Here is a 27,381-nt window from a genome sequence, read left to right on the forward strand (position 1 = left end):
TTGTTTTCTTGTCCTGTGCAAATGATTGCTTCACTGCCTGACCCCCTCACCCCCCCGGGACAAGACCTTTAGAGGAGCCAGGATCGGGCAAACTTTCCCTCAGCCCCTGCTCATCTGCCCTGGTCGCGTCCATGGGTGCCGGTCTCCCGTGCGGGCGTGCTGACAGCTCCGGAGCAGCCCCAGTCCTCTCTCCCCTCCTCCCGGGGGCAGCCGGCAGCGAGAGCGGCTTCAGCAGCCCGGGGCGGATCGGGCACTCCCCATGCAAGGCGGCTTCCAGCCGCCCTCGCCGGCGAAGGTTCATGAGCGCATGCCGTGACCTCGGACGTCCAGCCGGGCGCTTAGGTCACGGCGTGCGCTCATGCACCTTCGCTGCCATGAGCGCACGCCGTGACCTCGGACGTCCAGCCGGGCGCTCAGGTCATGGTGTGCACTCATTCACCATCGCCGGCGGGGAATGCTGGAAGCCGCCTCGCATGGGGAGCGCCCAATCCGCCCCGGGCTGCTGCAGCCTCACAGGAAAGATTGCCCGTGAAATTTCGTCTCTCTCTGCTGGGGCTTGCCTGACGCTCCACACTAACGCAGGGGTAAGGGTAGGCGGTAAATTAGCAGGTTAAACACGCGGCAAAACTGCAGGTTAAAAAGGCGATAATCGGGGTGCACGTTACTGTATGGGAGGGAATAGCTAATCCGATCGTTTACATCTCATATACATGCCGCGGGCGGAAAGGGATACCTGTTGATTTCAAGAAGCGGTAAGGATGGGTTAAAAGGGATAGTGAATCGCGGGTTGGACTTACGCGGCCACATTGTGGGTACAAAGCGGGTTAGAAGCAGGGTAACCGCGGCCGCGCTTTACTGTATCGGCCTGTCTGAGTGCTGGGAGCAGCAGTAGCAATGGAGGAGCTGTGCTTTCTCTGGATATAGGGAGAGGTGGAGTCAGAGGGGGAGGAGAGAGGAGAGAGAGGAGTCTATACACAGTGAGGAGCTGGTACTCGGGGGGGGGGGGGGGGGGGGGGCAGGCAGGTGATGTGCCCTCTGAGAATGGAGCGAATGAAGTACAGAGCAGCAGGGGGTCCCAAGGTGAGACTTCTCTAGGCACAACAGGTGGTCCACATTTTGGCTATTGCCCATGGAAGTGCCACTGAAAAATGTGCAGAAGCTGAAGCAGTGGGTAACCCACAAATGCAACTTTGGACTGCATCCCCCGGTGCCAGAGCAGCCATGATGGCAGGAGAAATACATGGGTAACAACTGTAAAACTAAACCAGCCGAAATCATCTGCACACCCTGCAAATATCTGTCTGTCCTGCGTGTGATCACCTCGCTTAAAGCCGCTGGAAGGCTGCTCTGTGGTTATTTTATAATTTGGAAGAGACTGCTTCCCTAGCCATGTGAGTCCTCTCTGTTTTGCAGTGCCTGCTTTGCGGAGGTCACTGTGCCACACCACTTTTTGGTTAATGTAGGGGTGTCTTGGGCTGCAAAAGGTTGGCAAACATTGCTATAGACCAGAGTATTACAAACAACCAAGGATTGCACTTCTAGGTTACTGGAGAAACTCTGTATGTCGGTTCTCCAAACACCAGCCAAATGCCATGGAGTCGGCTCAGATCACGTCAGTGACTTCAGGGAGTTTGCAACTCCTAGCCCCAAAAGGCTCCGGGACTTCAGGGGCGCTTTGGATTGGTTCTTAACATCTGTGACCTCATTTTCAGAGACGTGATGTCACTGCCAGCTCCCGGCGATGCGAGGGCTGCCTGGGAATCGCAGGGGCGCTGCTTAAAGAATTCCAACCCGGACGAGTGAAAGGCGAGGGTGGATCCTGTTACTCAGCTTCTGAAGGGCTGCCCGGTGCTTAGTCAGTGCAGATTTCCTTTGCAGCGCGGGATTTATTAGCGCCAGCAGATAACTGACCTTTGCGTGCCCTGAAATATGGTTTGCATTTCAGAGTTTGCGACTGGCTCCTCGCCACCGAACGTGAAGGGGGCGCCCCGGGAGAGCGAGCTGGCAGCGTGCATCGGGGGTCACTTCTGATGCACCCCCGGTGCATGACCTCAGCGAGCGCCGCGAGCAGGAGGAAACGGCGCACGAGCCGCGGCGGTCACGCGCTGCCCCCCCCCTCCTCCATCACATCCCGGCGCGGGGCGACGATGAGCTCATGCCCTGCAGCGATTGGACGCCGCGGCAGTGAGCTCATGGCGGGGGCGGTCCCGCGGGCACCCGCCCCCCCCCCCCGGGTCTGGGGCCGTGGGCTAGAAAAGGGGAGCGAGCGGGCCAGCGAGCGAGAGTCGGAGACTAGAGCCCGCTCGCGCCAGAATGCTCGCCCGCCTGCCCCTGCTCGGCCTCCTCGCGCTGCTCGCCAGCTGGGACCTGGACCAGCTCGCGGACGCCTGCACGTGCTGGCCCAGCCACCCCCAGGAAGCCTTCTGCAGCTCGGACATAGGTAGGTGCAGGCTCGAGGGCTCTCCCCTGCCCCCCCCCCCCAAAGCATGAAAGCCCCGGTGCTCGCCCTGCACCCCCTCAGCCAGGATGCCTGCCTCGGGGAGGGAGGGTCGGCTCACTTTTTAAAAGCTTTTGCAAATGTTCTTCTAATAGGGGGGTGGGGGTCCCTAACTGTTCTGTGACCCCACACAGTGACTATGCATGAGCGAGATCTGCACATGCTGGGTGAGCTTTACACTCTCGGTGGGGTCTGGAGGACGCTTTGATGGTTGCACAGGGAAAGGCTGAAGTGTCAGTGTGCTCAGCACTGGACAGGGAAAAGGGCTGGTTCCTCTCTACCCCACCACGTCCTGGCTGAAACAAGTGACAGCTTGCAGAATGCAAAGCTAGTTAGCTCTGGATGTTTGATTATCCGTCGTTTGCCAGCGGAGTAGTGATGAGAGCTCTTTTGTGCAGTGTTTTCTGCTCTGTATTAACCCTGCCGATGTGCCCTGAGAGCCACCCCCTTCTATTTTAAGCCCACCGATGCCCTGCCCTCGGTTTGGTTGGACAGTGCTCCTCCATTCACCTCTCCCTTGCAGTCCCAAACGTAGCCTATATTTAGCTTTCAGCACTAGATATTGAGATCTGAATCTTCAACAAACTCACAGGACACAGCTTCCCGGTGGGGCACTAACTTTTCTGCAGTCCGACGCTCTGCTTTTGCAAAATGTAAAAGGAAGTGTAAAATGGTGTTTGCTTTAGAATGACTCGATCCTCCAGGGTGATGCACCTCTCGGGACTGTTGGCCCTAAGTCTTCAGCCATGCAACATTTTGACGTGGACAGAAATGACATTATACAATTGCACGGATTTTAATAGTTCTAGATTTTATTGGCTGCATTTTGTCTGCCTGTGGTAAATCATTTTAGGGTAAAAATCCTACATTAAGAGGAGCAACAACATGACGATTAGGAGAAAACCACTGAGGTGACTTCTGTCCCACACGAGCCAGTGAGAGGGGAGGAGGGTAAGGAGGAAACCACTGAGGAGACTTCTGCCCCACACCTGCCAGTGAGAGGGGAGGAGAACACCACTGAGGTGACTTCTGTCCCACACCTGCCAGTGAGAGGGGAGGAGGAAACCACTGAGGTGACTTCTGTCCCACACCTGCCAGTGAGAGGGGAGGAGGGTAAGGAGGACACCACTGAGGAGACTTCTGTCCCACACCTGCCAGTGAGAGGGGAGGAGGGTAAGGAGGACACCACTGAGGTGACTTTTGTCCCACACCTGCCAGTGAGAGGGGAGGAGGAAACCACTGAGGTGACTTCTGTCCCACACCTGCCAGTGAGAGGGGAGGAGGGTAAGGAGGAAACCACTGAGGTGACTTTTGTCCCACACCTGTCAGTGAGAGGGGAGGAGGAAACCACTGAGGTGACTTCTGTCCCACACCTGCCAGTGAGAGGGGAGGAGGGTAAGGAGGACACCACTGAGGAGACTTCTGTCCCACACCTGCCAGTGAGAGGGGAGGAGGGTAAGGAGGACACCACTGAGGTGACTTCTGTCCCACACCTGCCAGTGAGAGGGGAGGAGGACACCACTGAGGTGACTTCTGTCCCACACCTGCCAGTGAGAGGGGAGGAGGGTAAGGAGGACCACTGAGGTGACTTCTGTCCCACACCTGCCAGTGAGAGGGGAGGCGCTGGGTGCATTTTCACCCGTCGGAGAGCTCTCCTGGAATCTGTAAGCTGGGCACCCATTCTCTGCCGTGAGGATCAGCCCAGGTTTGGAGAGAGGAGTAGAAGTTGTGCTGCACACGGAAGGGCCCTGCAGAGATTTGTTTGCTGTCTAGAAAGTTCTTGAAAGGCTTCGTCCCAGGAAGGGGGTGAGGGGCGTGGCGGTAGAGAGAGGGGCGATTGCTGATGCACTGACAGTGAATGCAGACGCCGGCTCTACCTCAGGAGTAATGCAAGTGGCCCCGACCTGAAATCTTCCTCTTCTGTGCATGCACGAAAGCTTTGGGAAAGCCGCTCCAGCCCGGGGCTGGGTGCTCTGCGGTTACAGAATGAGTCCTTCTCCTTCTGGGTGTGGAGCTGTGGACAGAGGCTGGCGCTGACGTGGGCCACCCTGGTCTGTGAATGCTGGAGGTGCACAAGCTACAGTCCTTCGGATCGCAGAGCGCTTAAGCCACAGGATTTAAACATCAAAGGCCACTTCACTGGCTCCCTGCTTGCACTCAACCCCTTCCTTGCTCGGCACTGCAGTCTTATAAGCCCAGCTGGGGACCTTCCTGGCTCTTCAGAGTAAGCTCTCTGGGGCAGGTGCTGAGCCCCAGAAACCTGCACCACGCAGGACCAGGGGGGAGACAATCGGGCTGTGGCCTGGCGCAGGTTTTCTTTTTAACATAAAACAGTGGCGAGTCCTTCTCGAGGCTCCTTCCGCACCGGGGGCCGCGGAGGCTCTTCCGGCTGCAAGGGAAGCGAGCTTGACAACGCCGTGGAGGGCTGCAGGACCCGAAACGACAGGGGGCAGGGGGTTTAAGCACCCACCTTTTTTACACTTAAAGCAAAAAGAGTTTGTTTTACTAAACCTGCAGCAAGTGCGATTCACACCAATTAGTGGCCAGTGTGCCCTTGGGACTCTGTGTACCCGACAGCTGGCCTGTGAAGCCAGAGCACGCGGGATATCTCATGTATGCACTTCTCACCAGCCTAAGGACGGGAAATAAGTGTTAAAGTCTCGGGAGGCATTTTCTGTCCAGTAATAGGATAACAGTCTGACACTTAAAGCCCTGTCCACCACACTCTATAAAAAACAGTCCAAAGGAAAATATCGGAGCCTCTGTTCTGGAAATGGATTAATGGACATAAGAACGTGCCATACTGGGTCAGACCAAGGGTCCATCAAGCCCAGCATCCTGTTTCCAACAGTGGCCAAGCCAGGCAACAAGTACCTGGCAGCATCCCAAGGGGTAGAGAGATTCCAAGCTGCTCATCCCAGGGATAAGAAGTTGATTTCTGCAACTCTAACTTAATGGTTAATGGACTTTTCCTCCAGGAACTTGTCCAAACCTTTTTTAAATGCAGCTACACTAACTGCACTAACCACATCCTCTGGCAATGAATTAAAAGAATTGACTGAAAGAATTTTCTCTGATTTGTTTTAAATGTGCTACTTGCTAACTTCATGGAGTGCTCACTAGACCTTGAATTATCTGAAAGTGTAAATAACAGATTTATATTTACCTGTTCTGTTCTACTTATGATTTTAAACACCTCTATCACATCCCCCCTCAGCTGTCTCTTCTTCAAGCTGAAAAGTCCTAACCTCTTTAGTGTTTCCTCATAGGGGAGCTGTTCCATCCCCTTTATCATTTTGGTCGCCCTTCTCTGTACCTTCTCCACTGCAATTATATCTTTTTTGAGATGCGGCGACCAGAATTGTACACAGCATTCAAGGTGTGGTCTCACCATGGAGCAATATAGAAGCATTATGACATCCTCTAGTTTATTCTTCATTCCTTTCCTAACGTTCTGTGTTATTTAAGACATCTCCTCTTTCCCAGCAGATTTTTATTTTTTATAGTCCAAACACGAAGGTTTGAACGTGTAGGGACAAGTAGAAAAACCACACTGAGTCCCAGCGTGCTCTCTGTATGTAATGTAGGAAGCCCACCTCCTCCTCCGAATCCAATGCTTCTGGCGAGCTTTTCCCTCGTCTCGCGCATGCAGTAAAGGTCTCACACCTTGCGCGGCACTCTGACTTCACCAGGCATACGGGCCGATACAGAAAAACCCGCAGGAGAGCCGGCGGGCACCCTCTGTCCCGGCGTGCGATTCAGAAAGAAAAAATATGCAAAGGAGGCGCTAGGGACACTAGCGCGTCCCTAGTGCCTCCTTTTTGACAGAAGCGGCGGCTGTCAGCGGGTTTGACAGCCGACGCTCAATTTTACCGGCATCAGTTCTTGAACCCGCTGACAGCCACTGGTTTGGAAAACGGACGCCGGCAAAATTGAGCGTCCGTCTTCCAACCTGCGGGCCGCGGGCAAATTAAAATTTTTTTTTTTAATTTTTGGGATCTCCAACTTAATATTGCAGCTTTTTCTGTGCACTTCCCCGGCGCCGGCAGAAATTAACGCCAACCTTTGGGCAGGCGTTAATTTCTGTAAGTAAAATGTGCGGCTTGGCTGCACATTTTACTTTATGGACCGCGCAGGAATAACTAATAAGGCTCATCACCATGCATTTGCATGATGCGGGCGCTATTAGTTTCGGGGGGTGTTGGCCGCATGTTTCCCACGCGCTATTACTACTTACTAAATAAGGGGTAAAGGTAGCGCCTGGAAAACGCGCGTCCAACCGGGGGCTAACGGTGCGCTCGGCCTCAGTGCACGTTACTGCATCGGCCCGGCAGAGTTATCAGCGAGAGCGCGCTTTCCCTGTTACGGCCTGCTCATCGCACACTGCCCGCTTTCTAAATCCACGCCCCCCCCTTTTCATTTTGCAGCTAGGAAATCTGCCATTAAAAGCCATAACCGTGTGTATCGCAATTTTCCCGGAAAGGAGAATTTCAGACTTTCACATTTTGAAGCTGAGCAGTTCTGATAATGTTTTGTGCAACTCTTGGTGGGTTAGAGGCTGTTCCACAAGCCAAACAGCGGCAAAGGCGTCAGCATTTCACAGTGCAAACTTCCATGGTCTCCAAACAGCAGCTGTGAGCACCAGGGGACGAGGGCTGCATTTGTAATCTGCTCCTCGACAGGTCGCTGCAGGTAACTGAGTGTTAAAAACCTTTTGTTTTAATGCTCGGTTTAAAATGTTTTTTAAACTCCCGATGTAGTAAGTTAATGCTCTGCAAATGAATCGGGAGTTTAAAAAAAAAAGAAAAAAATGCACCGACATTTTAAAATGTGCATTCAGCAGAGGCCAAACATACATTTTAACTCTGGCATGGTGTTGGAGGCATCGCTGACAGGGCTTTGTGTCATTGGCGGCAGGCGGAGTCACCACGCAGCTGGATAAATACTGATTTATCCGTCTGTCTGGCAGCGGGAAATACTCATCCAGCTAAGTTGCGGCGAATCACACCAGATACACGGATAAAGCGGTATTTATCCGTCTAAATGGTGGCAGTGGGTAGTTTTGCAGTTAAGTGTAAGTTTCCAGCACTGCTAAAGGTGCAGTCTCTCTGTATCGGGGAATTTTACTTACGATTTCCATGCAAGGGCCTGCGTTTTCTGCATCAGCAATAGGTTTTGCGCACAGAAAATGCACGTTCGGGTGCAGGCAGAAAAACGCACCTTTCTGCATTGGCCTGTTAATCGGCTAAAACACCTTCTGAGGTTTTACCTCAACTGCAGGGCAGGCTTCAGCTGCAGAGAGGATACAGGTAAGCCGAAGGCCAGTACTCGTCTCACTGTTCATCTGTCAGTGTCCTATACTATTCCATGTCCACGCATTTATGCTACAGGTAAGTAAGACTCAAACTATCTAGGTCCTTGCCCAAGATTCTCAAATCCGGTCAGTGCCCTAAAGAACCTTTTGCAAACATGTGACCCGCCTAATCTGAATTTACTACTGGCTGCCTGCAGTCTGCCACGCTCTTCCAAAGACCACCTAAACATCTCATTCATCCTCCTAATGCCTCAGTCTTCCAGTTGTCAGATCCTGAAAGACCTACTGCTGGGGTGGGAGGAGCAGGGTAAACCATGAATGGGGTACAGAGGGGTGCGTCCAATTTTACTCTAGGGCCTAGGCAGGTTTTCCACTTATGTGAAATAAAAGGTTTCATGGCTTTCTCTGGGATTTTATTAACCCCAGCAGCAGATCTTGCCCCCTTGGTTTTGTGCATTACCTCGTTCATAAACCAGGGCATGTTGGGGAAATACCTCATTCTCTTATTCACTGCTAATTCCCTTCTTAGTACTTGCATTGTGCCAAAGAGATCTCCATCTGGAGGTCACAGAGTGTAACATAGCAAGGTGCACTTGATAATTCTTCTTAATCAGGCCGGATGATACAAAATTATTCAGAGTAGTTAAATCTCAAGCCGATTGTGATAAATTGCAGGAAGACCTTGTGAGACTGGAAGATTGGGCATCCAAATTCAGATGAAATTTAATGTGGATAAATGCAAGGTGATGCATATAGGGAAAAATAACCCTTGTTATAATTACACAATGTTAGGTTCCATATTAGGTGCTACAACCCAAGAAAGAGATCTAGGCGTCATAGTGGATAACACATTGAAATCGTCGGTACAGTGTGCTGCGGCAGTCAAAAAAGCAAACAGAATGTTGGGAATTATTAGAAAGGGAATGGTTAATAAAATGGAAAATGTCATAATGCCTCTGTATCGCTCCATGGTGAGACCGCACCTTGAATACTGTGTACAATTCTGGTCGCCGCATCTCAAAAAAGATATAATTGTGATGGAGAAGGTACAGAGAAGGGCTACCAAAATGATAAAGGGGATGGAACAGCTTTCCTATGAGGAAAGACTAAAGAGGTTAGGGCTGTTCAGCTTGGAGAAGAGACGGCTGAGAGGGGATATGATAGAGGTGTTTAAGATCATGAGAGGTCTAGAATGGGTAGATGTGACTAGGGGGCACTCCATGAAGTTAGCAAGTAGCACATTTAAAACTAATCGGCGAAAGTTCTTTTTCACTGAACGCACAATAAAGCTCTGGAATTTGTTGCCAGAGGATGTGGTTAGTGCAGTTAGTGTAGCTGTGTTTTAAAACAGGTTTGGATAAGTTCTTGGAGGAGAAGTCCATTAATGGCTATTAATCAATTTTACTTAGGGAATAGCCACTGCTAATAATGGCATCAGTAGCATGGGATCTTCTTAGTGTTTGGGTAATTGCCAGGTTCTTGTGGCCTGGTTTGGCCTCTGTTGGAAACAGGATGCTGGGCTTGATGGACCCTTGGTCTGACCCAGTATGGATGTTCTTGTGTTCTTTATAAAGGAGACTATTTCTGTATCTTTCTGCCTCATTGTTTTGGTCTCTGATTGCATCTCTTGGTATTTAAGGATCTTTGCTGTCTCTGGGTACTGACGCCTCTATCAGCAATGCCCTTCTTGTGGTTTTCTAGCATTGATCTTCCTGTGGGTGGGAACAGTGATCACAACGCCTTTATCTGCTGTTCTTTTAGGGTCCTGCTCCCAGAGTTTGCTTGGTTACATCGCCGTTATCCATTGGAAACTGTAAACATTATAAGCTGCCGAGCCTTCTGACAAGGACGCGTCACATCCAGCGATGAGATGTGGAACGGTTTCCAGTTCTGTTCCACAGATTCTGCATTTATCTGTGCTGCCTGCGAATCGTCTGCTGCAATAATTATCAGTCTCTCATCTATAGGTTTGAGTTCACCCCTGCTCCACCTGGGGCTGCAGAAGTGGCTCTCTGTGCTTCTAGCAATCGTCCGTCCTGGTTTGCTGCTCTGATTTCTCTTTTTTCTTTTGCTTTGCTAGTTCTGTAGCCTCATTCCCTTCACGAGCTGGTGGATTTTCATTCATGCTTTCGTGGCTTGGCACGGTTTTGTACGTTTTGGCTCCGCTGATGCCGTGAACCTTCTCACGGGGACAGGACTGAGCCTCACTCACGAGCTAACTGGGCGTTTTTGTTTTTATAACTCTATTTTTCATTTGATTTATCTTCCGCTTTCTGGCTCTTCAGAGAGGATCACATTCAGGTGCCGCGGGTGTGTCCCCGTCCCCAGAGGGGCTCATCACGGAGAGTGAAGCGGGGTCACAAGGAGTGGCCGTGAGATTTGAACCCTGGTTCGCTGCCCGCTCCTCTAACCTGTGATGGTATTGTTCCTAATACTTCCTCTTTCAGAGGCTCGGGAGGGACACTGATCAAAGGCTCTGCCGGGCGTTTCCTAATGACCCAGACTGGCCGCTGTCAGAGAGGCAGGACGCCGAGCTGAAAGGTCCTCTGGCACTTCTTCTGTGAATCCCAAGATCCTCTTCCTGGGTGATAACTCCTCGTATGGAAATCCAGCAGGGTGTACGCGTGGCCGCATCTATAAAATATCTCCCCCCCCCCCCCCAAACCAAGGCTGTCCGTCTGTGTTAGGGACAGAACTGGGAGTTAAGAGGTGATCTGGGCTCTAGGAGCCTTACTGATTCCTCATTGTCCCGTCGGAGCCACAAACAGGACTGAAAGGGAATTCAGGTGCTTATGGCAGATGAGACAGTATCTCTCCACCCCCCCTTCTGGGCCAGACGGGTCTTGCCAGAATTCGTGCATGAAGACGAGCTGTGTGTCCCGGATTAGAAACCCCCAGCGGGAGGGTTCTTGGTGGGCGCTGTTAGTAGCAGAATAGAATCTGTAAGGCTCGGCTTATCATGGTTAAGCCCTGAGTTGAGAGGTATCCCAAGCACACACTCATTATTATACACACACACCCCCAGCCGGAGAGCAGGGCGAGCCAGGAGGAACGCGGCTTAGACGTCCCCGCACGCTTCAGAAGCCTCCTTATCTTAACATTGCAATAGAAAATAAAACCCGGCGCTTCAGTCAATATTTCAGTAACGCGGGGCTTTGAAATCCATTGCAAATTACCAGTTAATTAGGGGTGGTCATGTGAATCAGTACCAGTCACTGGCTTAGCTCCCATGCTGTCCAGGAGAGTAAACCTGTGACATCGTCACGCCTCCCTGGCAGGGGCCCAGCCAGAGCTGATATTCTGGCAAGGCCCGAGGTCCGCGCGGGTGGGCACTAGAGGGGGGGGTTGCGAGCAGGTTTATCCTGTCCCCAGCGCGCTCACTCTTCCCGGAGGGAGTTACTCGCTATTTAGCAGACCTGGGGCGCAGATCATTCCAGCCCCTGCTATAACTTTAGCAACAGTGGATCTACTCGTGTTCCTCCTCCCATCCTGCAGGAACACGGAACTGGAGAAGGTACTTTTTAAATATGAAACTTTTAAATGAATATTCAAACTCTGGCATCACCTCAGTAACCGCAACACGACCTCTCCCTCTCTCCCCCGGCCGGGCACGTCGTAAAGTAATAGGGAAACCATCGCTGGGCCCTGCAGAGCAAACCCTCGCCTACCACGGCCCGCGCTGACTCCCAGGGACCTCTGGCTGCCCTGTGTCTCCTGCACCCATCCCCGCTCTGAGGCTCTGAGCGTCTGGGCACTGCTTGCTGGGGAGCAGGGCACGGAGGCTACCAGATTTCTGATGCACGGGTCTGGGACTCTTCTGTGCTGCCGGCGACCCCCTGCTCGCCGGCAGCACAGGCTGGGAATCAGTCGCAGGAGATGAGGTCGCACTCCTAACTCCGCTCAAGTTATTAGGTCTTGTGAGAAAACACAAGTGCACAGTTGGTCGCTCAGAAACTCAATAAATATTCGTCACAACACAAGGGGCTCTGGGATTTGTAGTTTCATTTTCTCTAGGGGAAATGAAGTAAAGGCAGCACTGGGAGTACTTATTAGTAATCCTATGATGCACCTGTGCCTGACGGTTTCATGCATTTGGCACAAGTGGGCCAGGGGCCTTGTGAGGTTGTTCAGACAGGTCCAGCTTTACTACAGCTGCTCAGATAAAACTGACTGATAAATCTCTTCTGCAGCCTGTGACAGATCAGCACCGAGGGCCACGGCGCCCAGCTGCACAAGATCTGCAAAGGCTGGAAGCAGAAATTCGGACATCAGCGCCAGCCCTAGTGACAAGACGTGCAACCCTTTCCAGAATCTGCGGCTGCGTTTTCTCTGCTGGCCGTGAACCATCTTGTCCTTGGTTGCTGTCCTGTGCTGCAGTCCCCAGTCTCTCATCCCTGTCAGGTTCTGAAGAGAAGGCCGTGGCACGCAGAGAGCCACGCAAAATCCACAAAGACTGAAAGCTTACAAATTCAAACGGGGTCTCCCGGGGCCTGGAGGAGAACAGGGACCTATGTTAGCTGAGGTTTGGGGTGGGGAGGGAGAGTGCCGACTCTGATTGAGGAGCTGGGGTGTCAAGGGAAGAAGCGTGACCTGCACTGGGACCACCAAGATTAAAACTAAAATGAGCATTTTTTGATTTGGTGATTGACGTGTCCGTTCTATGAATATGCATCTGATAGCTTTCTGTTTTCCTCAGTACAGGAGGAAATGCATTTCTGTCTCTATCTCCCCAGGGATGCACTTCTAGTCTGGCTTCTGGGAGTTTCCAGTTTAGTTTTGGTTTTATGCCTGTTTCTGGTTTGTGATCCTGTATTGAGCGAGGGTCTGTCTGGTTTCTGCCTGCGTGACGAAGGTGATGGATTCTGACAGCGTGCAGGGATCTGTAGCAGCCTGGCTTGTTCTCTTTTTTTCCCCCGGTAGGTGGTATACTGGTGTTCTAGGGCCCAGGGCAGTATTTACTCTGCTGCCCTTTCCTCGGTGTGGCGGGCTAGTCCTCGAAGAGCCTGGAGACCGACGGGACAATACTAACTCATCATTGTAAAATATTCTGGGAGCCAGTTCAAAGTCTCTGATCTGCTCGGGTCTCCTACACAAAAATCTGTATTTTGGGAAGAGCGGGATTTTGTTGGCCGATTTGGCTTTCTGCTGCATCCTTATTCCTTCCCTGTGTGTGTGGGACGTACCCGCCAGGCCTGGGATTTTATACCGGGTTTCAAATTTTGTGCCAAGAAACAAAGAATGTGATTTTAGGTATTTTTACACTGTAGACTACAGTTTTTCTTGAGGGGGGGGGGATATCCACTGGAGCACGGTCTCCTCCACCCCCTTCCCCCCATGACCCCCTGCTCGCTGCTTTCCTGGCAGTGGAAAATTGCACAGGTATCTCACGTATTCCATATGACTTTCAGCCTTACAAGTTAGACAGTTAAGAGCTAATAAACGTGTTGTGCTTGCAGCTTTCCAGAGCCAGGAAACGTGCAGATAAAACACAGCTCCGGAGCACATACACACACACACCCCTATGCCCCTCTTCTCGCAAGCCTAAAGTTCCTCCAAAACATAATCCCACATCCCTAACCGGCACTCGCCATATTTCTTGACCCACACCAGCCCGAAAATGATTGGTTATCAATGGAAGAACACCCAGCGCCTCTGGGGTGCAGGCCTTGTCAAGGAGCTTTCTGCGGATTGACTATCGCCCTCGTGTTTCTAGAGAATTCTGGGGGTAGCAGGAGATCCTGTGTGGCCTTTGGCCTTCGGCCTTCCTTCAGCTCTTCCTGCAGTAAAGCCTGACCTCCAGCTAAGGTTGAAGGCTACTCCTCGTGTGTGCGTTTTTTTTTTACCAGGAATGTGGCAAATCTCTCTCCTTATGGGGGTGAATATCTACTGTATGTAGCCTTTTAATATCTGATAAAACTCGTGTCTGCTGCTGACTGCCCCTTCTGAGAGGGGCCGTGCTGTGATGGGCCAGCAGCGGCCAGTCTGGGCTTATACGGAAGAACTCGACAGATCCAGCACCTGTTGCTCGCTCCCAGAAGCAAAAGCTGGAGACATCGGTTCTGGCTTACGGTTTACGGACCTGCCCTGCAGAAACTTCTCCAGACAACCCAACCATACTAAAGGACTGGAACATGTTCTCTGGCCACTGATTCCACAGTCTGAACGGGGTTTAAACCTGCCACTGATTAGTTTCCTGGCACGTCCCCTGGCGGACGGAGAGGAACGGGCACAAGGGTGGCTTTCGGTTTCTGGCTGCTTGGAAGCGTCCTGTGCACTCTGCCCAGATAAACCCTCTTCCTTCCTTCAGGTCTGGTTTTCAAAGGCCGATGAAGAGTAAATCCCCCAGCAGGATTGAGCCTCTTTCCCCCGTGGCTCAGCTGCCCGTCCAGGAGGCTTTTGCGTGGCATGAAGACATATTCAGAGCCACGGCGTGGCCGCAGAGCACGGGGAGGAAACTCCATGAACGGCAGCCTCTTCTCGCACACCTGAACCTTTACGGTACGGGGACACGCGAGGAAAGTCTCCATTCAAGAACCCGCGTTTTTTCTGGGGGGTGCGGGTTTTATACAGTTCTCTCCTTTCTGAAACCCTGAAGCACCCACTTCGTAAGGATTGTCCTGGGAAGACGAGGGAGGGAGGAACCTCTGCAGAGGCCGCTGTTCGACCCCGCTCTGGTTTCAGCGTCGGCGTGCGTGCACCCTGCACGGAAGCAAGCAGCCCGATGTGCGAGTTCTTTCCCGCTGGTGATCGCAGAATAGCTCAGTGGTTTCCCGTTGCCTTTTGCAGGCCACACGTTCTGCTCTTCCTCGGTGCTCCTGTGTCCAAGTACCGGCCAAGCTCAGCTTGTCTGCTGGCCATGTCCAGCTCTTGTCAGCTTCTTCAGGCTGATCCTGCCTGTCCTCTTTAAGTTTTTGGTTTTTTTTTTGTCCCAGTTCCTCTGGCATTTTTCAAACTATAATTTGGCAAGGGCAGCTGACGCCTGGAAGTGGCGAGCAGGGCGTTTCGGTTGCATGCCCCTTGTTGATCCCTGCTGGGTGCTTTCAAGGAGGGAACAGAAGTGCCCTCGCAATCCTGCAGGCCTTGCACCTGTGCCACATGAAACCTCTTCACTCTCCCTAAGGCTTGCGCCCAAAGCCGCCGGCTCGGACAGGACACAGACCACAGCTGTGGAACCGACCCGGCAATGTGTTTAAAAACCAAAGGAAACCCCTCCGCCCCTTTTGTGCCCAGCCTGCGCTCCCCATGCACGTCAGGCTGTTCCAGGGCAAGAGTCCTTCGAGTGAGGGAGGTGATCAAGGATGCGTCGTGTGTGCACGCAGACGGAGCATCCCATAGATCGATGGAGTTAGCCTGGATAACTGCAGCTCAGAGTTCCTGGGATGGGGTTAGATCGTGCACTTTCTCTCTGCAAATGATCTTGCAGGTGCGTTGGTAGAGTTCACGCCTTTACTGCAGGAGTACACACAAGACCATGTGCCCCCGACTTCTTCTTCTTCTATGGACATTAATTCCAGATGTGGAGGCTGTCGGTTAAGCACAGCTGGGAGGGTCGGCTCGATGTGAAGCTTGTTTTTCCTCCATAAGGAATGGGCACCGCGTTTGGGACGCATCATTTTTTCCACTGGCCACAGTGGCCGCCTCCCAAAGCCTTCTGATCCAAACGAGGGACTGGCACATTTCCTCCCGCCTGTCAGGACTGCAGCTCGTTAAATCCCCATCGGGATTCCTCGTGCACATCCACGTGGAAAGAGCAGGATCCAGGCCAGGGAAACATCACATGACGCCCTCCATAGCGTTCGCTGATGAGAATTTTCCAGTTGTAAACAGCCTTTGCTTGCCTCGGGTCTCCTCCCAGCTTTGAACGTGCTCTGTCTGTCAGCAGTGCGGCCTCTGCAATGTGTAATAATAATAATTCACAGGGGCATACGGCGATCACTTTTTCAGAAGACCAACAAATCAGTATTGTAGTACATGAGCCCAGAGTCCACCTGGGTCTCTTCAGCTGCTGAAAGCTTGCCCCCAGGCCAATAACGTATCGCAGCCTCCAACAGTTCCAGTCCTCTGCTAATCGGTGTCTGTTAATGCGGCACGATTTTTTGCTTTTAGTTCTGTAAGCAGCTTCTTTGTCATTACCCTGGGAGTGGCTCTGCCCAACCGCCTATGCCATGGGATCACTTTAAGCCCAGGCATACACTGCCTTCCTCTCCGGTGTTGCACTATGCTGTGCAGCTTGTGCACCACTTCTTGCGGAAGCTATAGGGGTGGCATGGCTGCTGCAAGAAGGCCGATCGCATCTAATGCGCCATTTAAAGTGTTGTCAATGCCTTCTAGCTGGCACTGGCACACCCTGCTGTTTGATGCGCGGTTTTGTTTTCTGGTGGCTGGAACCAGTTTACGTATTTCTGGATTCCTTCATTCCTCTGCCTCCTGTCATACGTTGTCTTGGCTGCCCATGAGGTGGGGGTTATAAGAAAAACCAGTACAAAACAATTTTGTACCCTACTGCTACGGATAGGAAGAAAAGTCCAGGACATTGATTCCTGAGTGTCTGGACTAGAGCAGGAAATGCCTGAAGGGAAGATGGTTGCATGCCAAAATCTGTGGCCACGTACCAAGGATGTTCAAAATCAACTTTAGCAATTGGCAGAGTGGCACACAAATAACCTTGCGTAAACTTCCGCCCGCTGAAGAGATGGTATAACTTAACGTGCGGGCTTTTTAAAATCCAAGTATGCATGCAGTTCCCACCTCGGTCTCCAGAACACCTCTGCAGTTGTGTAAACGTTAACCCAGGGCTCTGTGTGCGTAAGCAAACTTGCATTCATAAACCCAGGTTTTATGTGCGAAAGTGACTCTGAAGCACCTGCGCCAAGCTCCAGCAGGTCACTCCTGCTACAAATATTCTGCTTGCAAGACCATTTTAGAGTTCCTTCCTAGGGATGGCCATAAATCTTTATCTGAATGATGTGAACAAATGAAGTGGGAAGCTGTAGTTTGCAGATGGGCCATATCCTAACTCCAAGTAACCCCTGCAGGGCCTTGTGGCCGGTGCTGGGGGTGGGATGGTTCTCGTGCACCTGTGGAGGGACCATCTGAATCCAGCATGCGATGGAGGTGCTAGAAAGCTGACTGCTCTCAGCTTGCCACTTAGAGGTCAATGGACTCTGCAAGTGGTCAACGTGCATTCAGAGATCTGTTATGCACATAAAATGGCTTGCGGAGTTCGACGTTGAGCGAACGCCGCCTCCGCTGGCTGAGGAGATCCCAGAGCACCGATCACACCATCTCCCTCTCACCATGGCCTACCCGTGCGCTCGGACCTCTCATTGGCCTCTTCTGAGGTGAGTCGGGGAGTTCCGATATTGGAGCAAGCGGTGGTGGAGTTTTGTTGTATCAGCCGGAGAGGAGTGCCCTAATTCGGGGGCAACTGGGAGCGGCTGAACTCCCAGCTAGGACCCCGATATTGGCCCGATTTGGGTAGAGGTAGTGCAGCGTTGGATATCCCCGTTTTAAAAATGGAGCTTGTTAAACCTCCTGTGATCACACTAGAAGTCGTAGGGAAGCTTCCACTTCCACTCTAAGGCTACTATGGGCACTAATCGCCATGTTTTGGCTAATGCGAATTTGATTTCTTCTTATGGTACTAAATTAGAGGCTGTGGATGCTCGGGCTGTTTCCATTGAGAGAGTGCAGGAAGCCAAGAACAGAGAATTCCCTGAGAAGCCTCCGTTTAAGGATTCTACGATTTCCCTTTCTAGAACTGATTTCTGCTTCAGATCTCGTTAGGGTTTATATTTTCCAAGTTCTAAACATCCCACCAGCAGCGATGCCGGTAATAGCTAAGGCATAGCATCTGCCGGAAGCTGAAGAGGAAGGCGGTGGATATTCTTGAATCTCCTTCACAAGGGACCGAGGTTTCCCAAAGAGAAACTCCAAGAGTAGCCGTTGCCTTTTGGGTTTTTCTTTCGGAATAGATTGCTTTTGTTCTATGGATTTAGCCTGATGTCACTAGAGTAACCTGACTTCGTAGGAAAAGATTTCTTTCCACGCGTCCCGGAGCTGTTATCTAAGGGGGCTCAATTTATCCTGCGATATCCTTGTAAATGCCTCGTTCCTAGAGTCGCATGCCTAGAAGTCACTCTTGCAGGATTGGCCATTTAGGAATATAAACTGGGGTTTGTCTTCTTATTCTCTCATTTTCATGGTATTTATTCATGGTTTCTTCTTGATCTCCCTCTCTTTCCTTTATATACTTGAGGGATGTTTAGATGTGTTTCTTTTATTTTTTTTACATCTGTATTTTATTTATTTGTAGCTTTTCTATACCGACTTTCCTTTGCACATCACATCTGTTTACATTGCAACAAGTGGATAATAAATTACATTTTAAGCAAACATTTAAACTGCTCAACCAATTCAGGGCAGTTGAGACAGTAAAGTTATAGAAGGTATTTGATTGTACACCTCAATTTCCTTACAAGGAATTCTTGTGTTTTTGTGAAATGCATGAAAAAGAAAAAAAATGGCTCATGAGAATTAACCCGAAATCTAGGCTGCCATGCAAAACAGATCTAGTCGTGTGGTGAAAGTGCACACACAGTGCCTTATAGACATGTTAATGCCACCTTGCAGAAGCACAGTTAGGATTTTTTGCAATGTGTGCCTCATTTGCATATGTCATTAAGAGCGGCCGTTGATACTCACATTAACAACTGATGCTAGTGCACTTTAGTGCATTGGCCCCTTTCTTTTAAAATAGCTTCCTCGGTTGCCCAAAATTCACTGGGATTAAGGGATAATCTGTAGTGAATGACCAGGGTTATACTACAAATTAAGATTCCTTTTCACTTTTTCCTTTGCCTCCTAATTCTGTCTTGTTGCACTAGCAAATACTTGCAGTGTTTTTCTGCTAATGGGCTTCAGACTGTTTGTTTGCGGTACGTGCAATCAGTTCCTGTACACAGGCCGTACCTGAGGGACATGCTGTGTGTGGCCAGTGCAGCTCACGCCTTCCTCTACCTGGTCAGCAATGTGCTGGCTTTCAGCAGGTTCTGAGTGATTAGCCGAGAGCTCGGCGAGTCGTCTTCCCCTAAGCTGGGGAGATGCCACTATCACTCTGCCAGCTCGAACCAAGACATAAAGGAGCCGTGTGTCTTCACTGTACCCATCCAGTCCTACCTGTCTTCCCCCTCGTAGGCAGGGAGTGGGGAAGAGGAGAAGCTGTGAGCGGGGGAGGCAGGATTCAGCCCTGCGAGGCAGAGGAGTCTCCACTGAAGGTTGGTCTTTCATAGCAGAAGCCTGAACAGGTGGCGCCCTTGGGCGAGAGCTGCCTGAGATTCCTGCAGCACGGCAGGCTGCCCTTCCTAGAAGGCCTCGGTTGGCTTTCACATGCTGGTGCCGGATCTCGTGCAGCTGAGCCCAGGGGAATCCTGCAAGCTCACTCTGGGCTGATGTGGGGCCATGGTCTGATTTATAGAAGCTTTAAAAACAGGCAGGGCACAGGTGGCAGGCCAAACAGCACAATCTCCTGCCATGCCCTCTCTAACAAGTTAAAGCAAAACCATTTATATTTTACTGAAAATTCTGACAGCCTGCTTTATCTAAACGAATAGCTATCCAAAGCTGAGAAGAGTTGTAAGTCCAGCACATCACAATAAAACACTTAAAAATTCTGCAGTAATGTAACCAATAGCTTGCAGAAATAAACGTTTGTGTGCTGAGAGCACATGGCTGAAGGAATTGCAAGTCAGGGTTTACCTTGCAAACACGCTGTCCACGTAGGAGCAGATGCATGGTAACAATTCTCGCAAATATTGTGGTCCTCCTCCATTCATTACCACGTGAAACACGAACACCTTAAAGGCGACCCTGAAATGGTCAGTCTGGGATGACACCTCTCTGTTGGGCTAACACAATACACATCTTGGGTAGCCAGAGTTTACGGCCTCTGATCAGAATTCAGATACGCAAAAGGTAAATCTGTCTCGCTCACTCGCGTGCAGGTGATGCCGTCTCTCTCTCATTTGAACTCTGGCCTGAAGAAGTGCTAGCTTTCGAGAGCTATGCAAGAAATGTGTTCGGCCACCGCAATACAAAGGTAGCTTCTGAGATCTAAGTTCTTTTTGCTCTTAGTTCCTGTGAACTCGGATGCTGACCCAGGAACCGCACTGCTTAATAATCCTTATTTGGCAGAGATGTAATCCAAACCTCTACCTTCAGAGGCACTTTGCAGGAGGTTTCCAAACCTGTCCTGGGGACAGTCAGCTTTGCAGGATCTCTACAATGAATTTGCTTGATTATGGGGGCAGTGCTTGCATTGCATAGTCATTGTAAATATCCTGAAAACCTGACTGGCTGGGTCCAGGACAGGTTTGGGAACCACTGCTCTAATGTAAATTGGCTGTAATTAAATAGGGGTTTTGCATGCTCTGTGGTTTATTGTTCTGCCTGTGACCCTTTTTCCCCAGCGAGCTCATTTCCTGTCTGCTGGTCTGCAGGTGGTGTTTGACCTCTGCACTGTCATTCAAACAGAGGCTTTGGAAGGTGGCTTGATCAGCATACGCAACACTGAAACACCCTGCAGTGCCATTGGCCAGAAAGCTGTTAGTATTGTGTGTTCTGATTGGCCCTGGAGACAGAGAACTTGCCCTGAGGGTTCTGGAACTCTCCAGTCTTGCCCGGGAGTACAGAGGGATCAGAGCTCTGTGCTGAGGACCTGTTCAGCCTTTTTCCTGACCTCCCCAGGCATTAGATAAGTAGTGAAAAGTGTTTAGCTAGTTTCTACTGTTTAATCCTTGTTGTTTTACCTGTTTCTGTTTGCAGTTTAAATCTTACATCCATGCACTGTTCTTACTTTTTCTTAATAAACTTATTAGTTTGTTAGCTCTGCCTCTCTTGGACTGACTATCGATCCCGGTATTGTCTGTGTATTTGGTCTGTGGTGTATTTCTGGGAATGGTGTGACCCTTGGTTGTGAGGGGTCTCCGTGTCCCTAGAAACCACCAGGAGATAGATTGTGAGGCGGGGAAGTTGCCCAGAGGCAGGCAGGAGGTTGCCAGTGTAAGAGATGTTGTGCAGGTGCAGAGGGGCTTGGGCAGTGCTTGGCAGGACCCTCCGAGTGGCCATAGGGTTACCCTGAGTGTGTGTTAAGGGTAGCACTGAGGCCTTACATAACAACAAGTTCAATATTAAACAATTCTGTCTTGTGACTGTTCTTGTTTAGGGCGGTAAGATGTACCTAGTGGTAGGCAGGTGTTTCTCTCTTTATTGAAGAAACTCAGTATCTCAGAGGGGTAGTGATCCTAAGGCTCAGGGTGAAGGTTCACCAATCCTGAGCTGGTCCAGATTTAAGATTAGCTCTGTGTCCAAAGGGTGTCTGCTCTCATCAAGCCCAGAAAACCACCGGGCTTGGGAAGAGAGGCCACTGCCCTTCCAGTATCGTATTACAAACTTATTAGGCAGCTCCTCGACAGACTTTACAATAACAGCACTTGTGAGTACAGCTAGCGATGGAGTCCAACTCCTGCCTGGACTGGAAATTCCCTCTCCAAACGTGGGAATTGGAAGCCACGGATCCAACAGGCCTCGGCCGAGCCTCCCATGCTATTTGTATCGCTGCAGATAATTCACGCCGTGCTGCTCCCCTTCCTCGGCACATGGGAGTCGTAGGAGCGCTCATCCTCCTTGGAGCTGTGATGGCTGCAGGAAGCGATTTGCCTTTTCATAGAAAAAGACCATCTGCCCAATTTAATTTAGCATTATAATTCCCTTCACTTCCCTGTACCTGTCCTGGGCTTTCCTGAATTCAGATTCTGTTTTGTCTCCACCATCTCCATTAGGAGGCCGCTCCGTGCATCCACCACCCTCTCTGTACAGAAATATTTCCTAAGATTACACCTGAGTCTGCCCCCTTTCACCCTCATCTTATGACCCCTCGTTCTAGAGCCTCCTTTCCATTGAAAAAGGCTCACACCTCCTGTGCATGGGAACCTTGGAGATATTTGAATCTCTCTGTCATCTCTCCCAAATCCCACCTTTCCTCCAGGGTGTACATGTTTAGATCTTTAATTCTGACCCCATAAGCTTTAGAATGAAGACCGCTGCCCATTTTAGTAGCCCCATCTGGAGCGACTCCATCCTGTTTATATCCTTTGGAAGGTGGGGTCTCCAGAACTGTGCTCAGTATTCCCAGTGAGGTCTCACCAGGGACCTGTACAGGGTTAATATCGTGCACACAAGGTTTGCAGAGACCCAGCCGAGCAAATTCCCCACAAGTTCTCTGGCAAGGAAGGCCTTCATCCCACTGCTGTAAATCACTAGGAAGAACACCGGGGAGGGAATAGAAAGTAGTCGTGGATCTCCAGGGTGAGAAGAGGCGGCTTTCTCCTTCCGCTGTGTTTTCCAGTCCCACTACCAATGATTTTCTTCTCCTTTTTGCTGAATTTGTTGCTGTTCCTCCATCACCAGCAGGGCCTGAGGCCAAGCAGTGGTGCCGTGCAGGAACGGATTTCTGGTAACCACCATTAATGTTAATTTTGTTTAAACAGCGAAGCGAGAATTTGCTTTCCGCACCATCTGGAATCTAGGTTCGGAATATATGGATCCGAGAAAAGAGAATTGCTGCTTTTCCATTCCATCCTCGGTGTCTTGGCAGCAGTTTTGCAGATTGTGCATGCACCGTAGAGCCGAGCATGACCCGCTGCAGAATTCCCTCTTTGCAGTGTTTATTAATGTGCGTGAGCAGCAGACCTGCAGAATCGCATGCACGCTTTTTTCTGCATCTGTCAAAACCGTGGGCTGGTCCTATTCAGGAGTCTAAGCTTCTCCAGCGTGCACAAACCTCGGCAACAGCCGTGACAGGCGTTCGCTTCCTTCCTCGCTGCCAAAAAAAACGTCCCACGTCTCTTCAGCGGGAGATGCCTGACATTCCAGTCATCCCTTCCCCCCCCGAGACAAAGCTGCATCAACAAGAGCAGCCATCAGACTCTGCTCATCCCCTCGGCCTAGCGGGGCGGCCCACCTGCGTATTCTGTCTGCAGTCTTTTTTTTGTTCTGCTTCTGGAACATTTCTGACCCTGTGTCCTTCTCCAAAGAAAGCGCTGGAGTAACGTGATCAGAGTGAACTCCAAACCCTGCGGTAAACACATCAGAGCAAGCAGGAAGCGTGCACCGCCGGCAGTAACCTGCCCCCATCCCCATCCTCCTCTTAATCCAGTTTTTTTTTACATCTTTAGCAGCTGCCAACATGAAGTGCTAAACCTTCCACAGCTACAAATTCAGGAAAGGTTTCATACGAACTGCGTCCCGACGGGTGGGCGCAGACGGGAGTGCCTTAGATTCACACTATGGCCCCGAGGCGTTATCCGACTGATATGGCGTAGCACGCTCCCGCCTGGGCTGTGGCTGACGTGGAGGCCTCGCCGTTGGACTGGGACTCACGGCGTGGATGCTGACCAGTAACGGCCGTAGGCACGGCAGCGTAGGAGAGGGAAAATGATATAAACCCGGGCCACTTCACTGAGCCGTGCTAAATGTGGCACACCTCCTCGGTAAACTCCAGCTCGCTCCGGCTTGGGCGTGCCACTGAATAGACTACCGCTAGAGTCTGGACAGACTTCATATTTCTCAGCTAGGTGGACTTTCTAACTCTGAGTCATAAAACCCTGATCGGCGGGATGGGCACGCATGGGCAGAAGAGATCAATGACTCTCCTTTCATTAAGGCAGCCAAACATAATGGAGAGGGTTTTACCTGACTATGGGACTCAGGTGCATTTTGAGGCAAAGACCTGAAATGTTGTAAAGCGCAAGTAGAACATAAGAAACTGCCATACTGGGTCAGACCAAGGGTCCATCAAGCCCTGCATCCTGTTTCCAACAATGACCAATCCAAGTCACAAATACCCGGCAAGTACCCAAACATTAGATAATTCACAAGTTACTATTGCTTATTAATTAATAGCAGTTTATAGATTTTTGCTTTAGAAACTTGTCCAAACCTTTTTTAAACCCAGCTATACTAACTGCTGTAACCACATCCCCTGGCAATGAATTCCAGAGCTTAACTATGCGCGGAAAGAAAAATAATTTTCTTCGATTTGTTTTAAATGAGCTACTTGCTAACTTCATGGAGTGCCCCTGGTCCTTCTATTATCTGAGAGAGTAAATAACCGATTCACATCTACCCGTTCTAGACCTCTCATGATTTTAAACACCTCTATCATATCCCCCCTCAGTCGTCTCTTCTCCAAGCTGAACAGCCCTAACTTCCTTAGCCTTTCCTCATAGGGGAGCTGTTCCATGCCCCTTATTTTGAATCAAGACTTTTCTGCTTTTTATAATGAGGATGCCTCCCTGGATTTTATTAAAATTCTGGATGTTATACCAGGCCTCGCTATTTACACTGCTGTATAATGTATGTAAGGGCCTTATGTGTTACTAAATGGTAAATATATTCTCTAATTCATAAAACATACGACTTGCCATACTGGGTCAGATCAAAGGTCCACTAAGTCCAGCATCCTGTCTCTAACCATGGCCAATCTGGGTCGCTAAGAGTTACCTGGCCGATCCTGATGAGTGGATTATTTCCTCACTGCTCCCTTCCAGGGATAAGCAATGGCTTTCCCAAGTCTACCTGACTAATGTTTTATAGGCTTTTCCTACAGGAACGTGTCTAAATCCTTTATAAACCCAGCTACACTAATGGCTTTTCACCACATCCTCTGGAGACGTGCACCGAGTGAAATAATACTTTCTTTCACTTGTTTGAAATGTGCTTTATGGAGTGACCCCCAACCTAGTACTGTCTGAAATGGTAAATAACCATTCCCCATTTATCTACTCCATTCCACTCATTATTTTATAAATCTCTATCATATCCCCCCTCAGTCGTCTCTTCTCCAAGCTGAACAGCCCTAACCTCTTTAGCCTTTCCTCATAGGGGAATTGTTCCATCCCCTTTATCATTTTGGTTGCCCTTCTCTGCACCTTTTCTAATTATGTTTTATCTTTCTTGAGATGTGGTGACCAGAACTGCACACAGTGCTCAGGATGAGGTCTCACCATGGAGTGATACAGAGGCAGTGTGATATTCTCTGTTTTATTCTCCATTCCCTTCCGAATTATCCCCAGCATTGTTTGTATTAAGTGCTGCCACGCACTGCCCGAAGATTTCTGCTGGTAGAGGGCACACATGGGCACCTGTAAGAAGCTTCTAGTTCTCCAGGGCTGACAGTCAGTTTATTTTTCAGGCGAGGGCAAAAGCTGAAAGTTTTTTCTGGGGAGAGAGAGACTACGCTAAGACGTCTTCCACCACTGTGCGACCTCATACTAGGTTGGCCTTGGATATCCTGTGAGCTTGCAGTCCAACCTCCTGCAGCGCCTCGATGAAGGCGTAGGCGAGATGGATTTGGGGGAAATGCTGAGCCTCCTGAACCGAGCGTAGGCAGAGAAGCTGCTAAATCTGAAGCTGTGCTCGTGAGTGGACGTAGACTTTGTAATCTGGGACCATAGCCTGTACGTCTGTGGGCATTTTTATTTGGGAGAAAGCAGGGCTTGAACTGTGGTGGTGGTGGTGGTCGCCCCCACCGGTGGGCCTTGGAGGTCATACCCCCTCTTGTCTTTATTAATCTCGTCACGTTTGGCTTTCCTGCTTGTGACTTGATTCTCTTCATTCTGCTCGCAGGCCAGCGGCACTGAAGTCGCGTTCCTCTGGTTCTGGTATGGCTTGGGCTCTGACTTTCAGGCTTTGCGTGTTCTTTCACCCTGCAAAAAGGCCATGTGGCTCTGAGGGTGAGAGGCTGGGTGGCACAGAAGCCCTTGTTTGGAAGAATTGCTGGAGTTCAGTTTCCGGCGCTGCCGCCGGCGCCAGAGGCTGGTGAGGTACCAATGGGGAGCCCTGTGGCGGGCTACAGAGCTGTGCCCGCTGCTCTCGCAGGGACGCAGATGCCAGCCGCCTCCTATCCACGGTCACAGCTCCACCTCTGTCCCAAGTTTGGATGGGGGAAGTGGAACCTCAGCATCACGGCTCCAGGATGAGTCGACGGAGGTAGGAAAAGGAAGCCAAGGGGAGAAATCCCCACTTGCACGTATGAAAGGGCCAAGCTGCAGATGTGTTGCTGGTGAAACTTGCTAAGTGCAGCAGAGGCACTTTCTCCACTCCTCCGTACCCTTCCCTTTTCCCCCCATGTGCATTTCCTGTTTGCTTTTTCAGGGCTGGCTTGCTTGCTTTGGCTGTGACCTGTAGCAGGAGAGGTGCACTTAGCATATCAAAGGCTATTTTCTCATCTAATCTGGCTCTGTGTAAATAACGTTGGAATGCCCCCGAGACCTCTCCAACTGCGCACACATCCCAGAGAACAGCCTGACCCGCAGGCCTGAAGAACCGAAAAGCATCCTGCCCCAGAGGACTGCTGCGGGCATCACTTCAAAGGGGCTGGGGATAAAAATATGCCGCTATTCTGGAGACCACTTGTGTGGGATGAAGTTTCTCAGGGGCCGTGGCTGTGTTTGTAACGGGACTCCCGAGGGAGGCAGCAGGTGGGGCGTTGAACTCGCGGAGCTGGAGAAGCGAGCACGCGATGCACCGAAGGAAATCTCTGAGCAAAAGCCATCCGGGTCCTCGCTTCTCCCCGGCCCCAGTTATCTCCAAGGGGGGCCTTTCACGCACGGATTCAGCACGAGAGGAGTCTGAATCGGGCCCATAATGGACGCATGTGGGAGCCTCCGAGGTAGCAGGAGAGGGGCCGTTTTTACTGGACTGAAGCTGGCTTGGAGCCTGCCCTTTCTGAGGGCACGCGGCGGCAGGACCCGGGGCTCGCTCGCAGGCTGGAAGCTGTGCACCACGCAGAGATTCTCGCTTCTGAATGATGTGGTGCCAGCTGGGTACCATTACCCAGGAGAAAGAGAGAACTTTTAACATGCTTGGGGTGTGGAGCTTTTTTGTTCGCTGAATGATGCTGAATGAAGCACAGGCTCTCTCGCACATCTCTAAGCGCGCCGCAGGCTCTGGTGTTTGGTAGGAACAGGGTGGCAGGCTTCCTCCCGGCCAGAACTGTTACCCACCCGAACAAGTAGGGAGGACCCCTTGGCCCGGGTCAAGGGATCCGGGTTCTGGGGAAAAACGGAACTAGGAGTGCATGCACTGGGGCAAAAAACCAGGACTGGATCAGAGTGGGGTGCGGTAGCCGTCCTAGCCGAGGGAGGGAGGGAGGTCTCGGCTGTTATTTGACAGTAACTTTCCATTTCTGGCTTCTCCCCAAATACATTTCTGAGTTCATGTAGGCCGTGCTGACGCATCCTGTCCCAGCTTTACCAACGCCCATCCCAAACAGCGCGGTAACCGAAATCTTGTAACGCACTATGAGAAGTGCCTGAGAGCGCAATATAAATCAAATCAGTACCGTAAGGTTTCAGAACGCTAGAAAGAGATTTACACTTAAAAAAAACCCCCAGGCCTGAGCACCTGCGGCAGGACTTGCTGGCTTGTTCTGCGCGCACAGACTGCTAGCACCGATTTTAGTAAAGGGCTTTCAACATTAAAAGGCCTGAGTCGACTGCGGCTTTTCTCT

The 27,381-nt window shown here is 50.8% G+C and overlaps 2 protein-coding genes across 5 annotated transcripts in view; one reads left to right on the forward strand and one right to left on the reverse strand.

The window, feature by feature from the left end:
* Positions 1–27,381, reverse strand: part of SYN3 (synapsin III) — a 387,951-nt gene that overhangs the window by 146,177 nt on the left and 214,393 nt on the right. The gene's annotated exons all lie outside the window — the stretch shown is intronic.
* Positions 2,242–27,381, forward strand: part of TIMP3 (TIMP metallopeptidase inhibitor 3) — a 46,707-nt gene continuing 21,567 nt past the window's right edge. The window contains exon 1 of the mRNA XM_029597329.1: positions 2,242–2,440. Coding sequence (XP_029453189.1) covers positions 2,314–2,440 — 127 coding nt within the window. The 5' untranslated portion in view covers positions 2,242–2,313. The remainder of the gene's footprint in view (positions 2,441–27,381) is intronic.

Source organism: Rhinatrema bivittatum, chromosome 4, assembly GCF_901001135.1.
Source record: "Rhinatrema bivittatum chromosome 4, aRhiBiv1.1, whole genome shotgun sequence".
NCBI classification, from domain to species: domain Eukaryota; kingdom Metazoa; phylum Chordata; class Amphibia; order Gymnophiona; family Rhinatrematidae; genus Rhinatrema; species Rhinatrema bivittatum.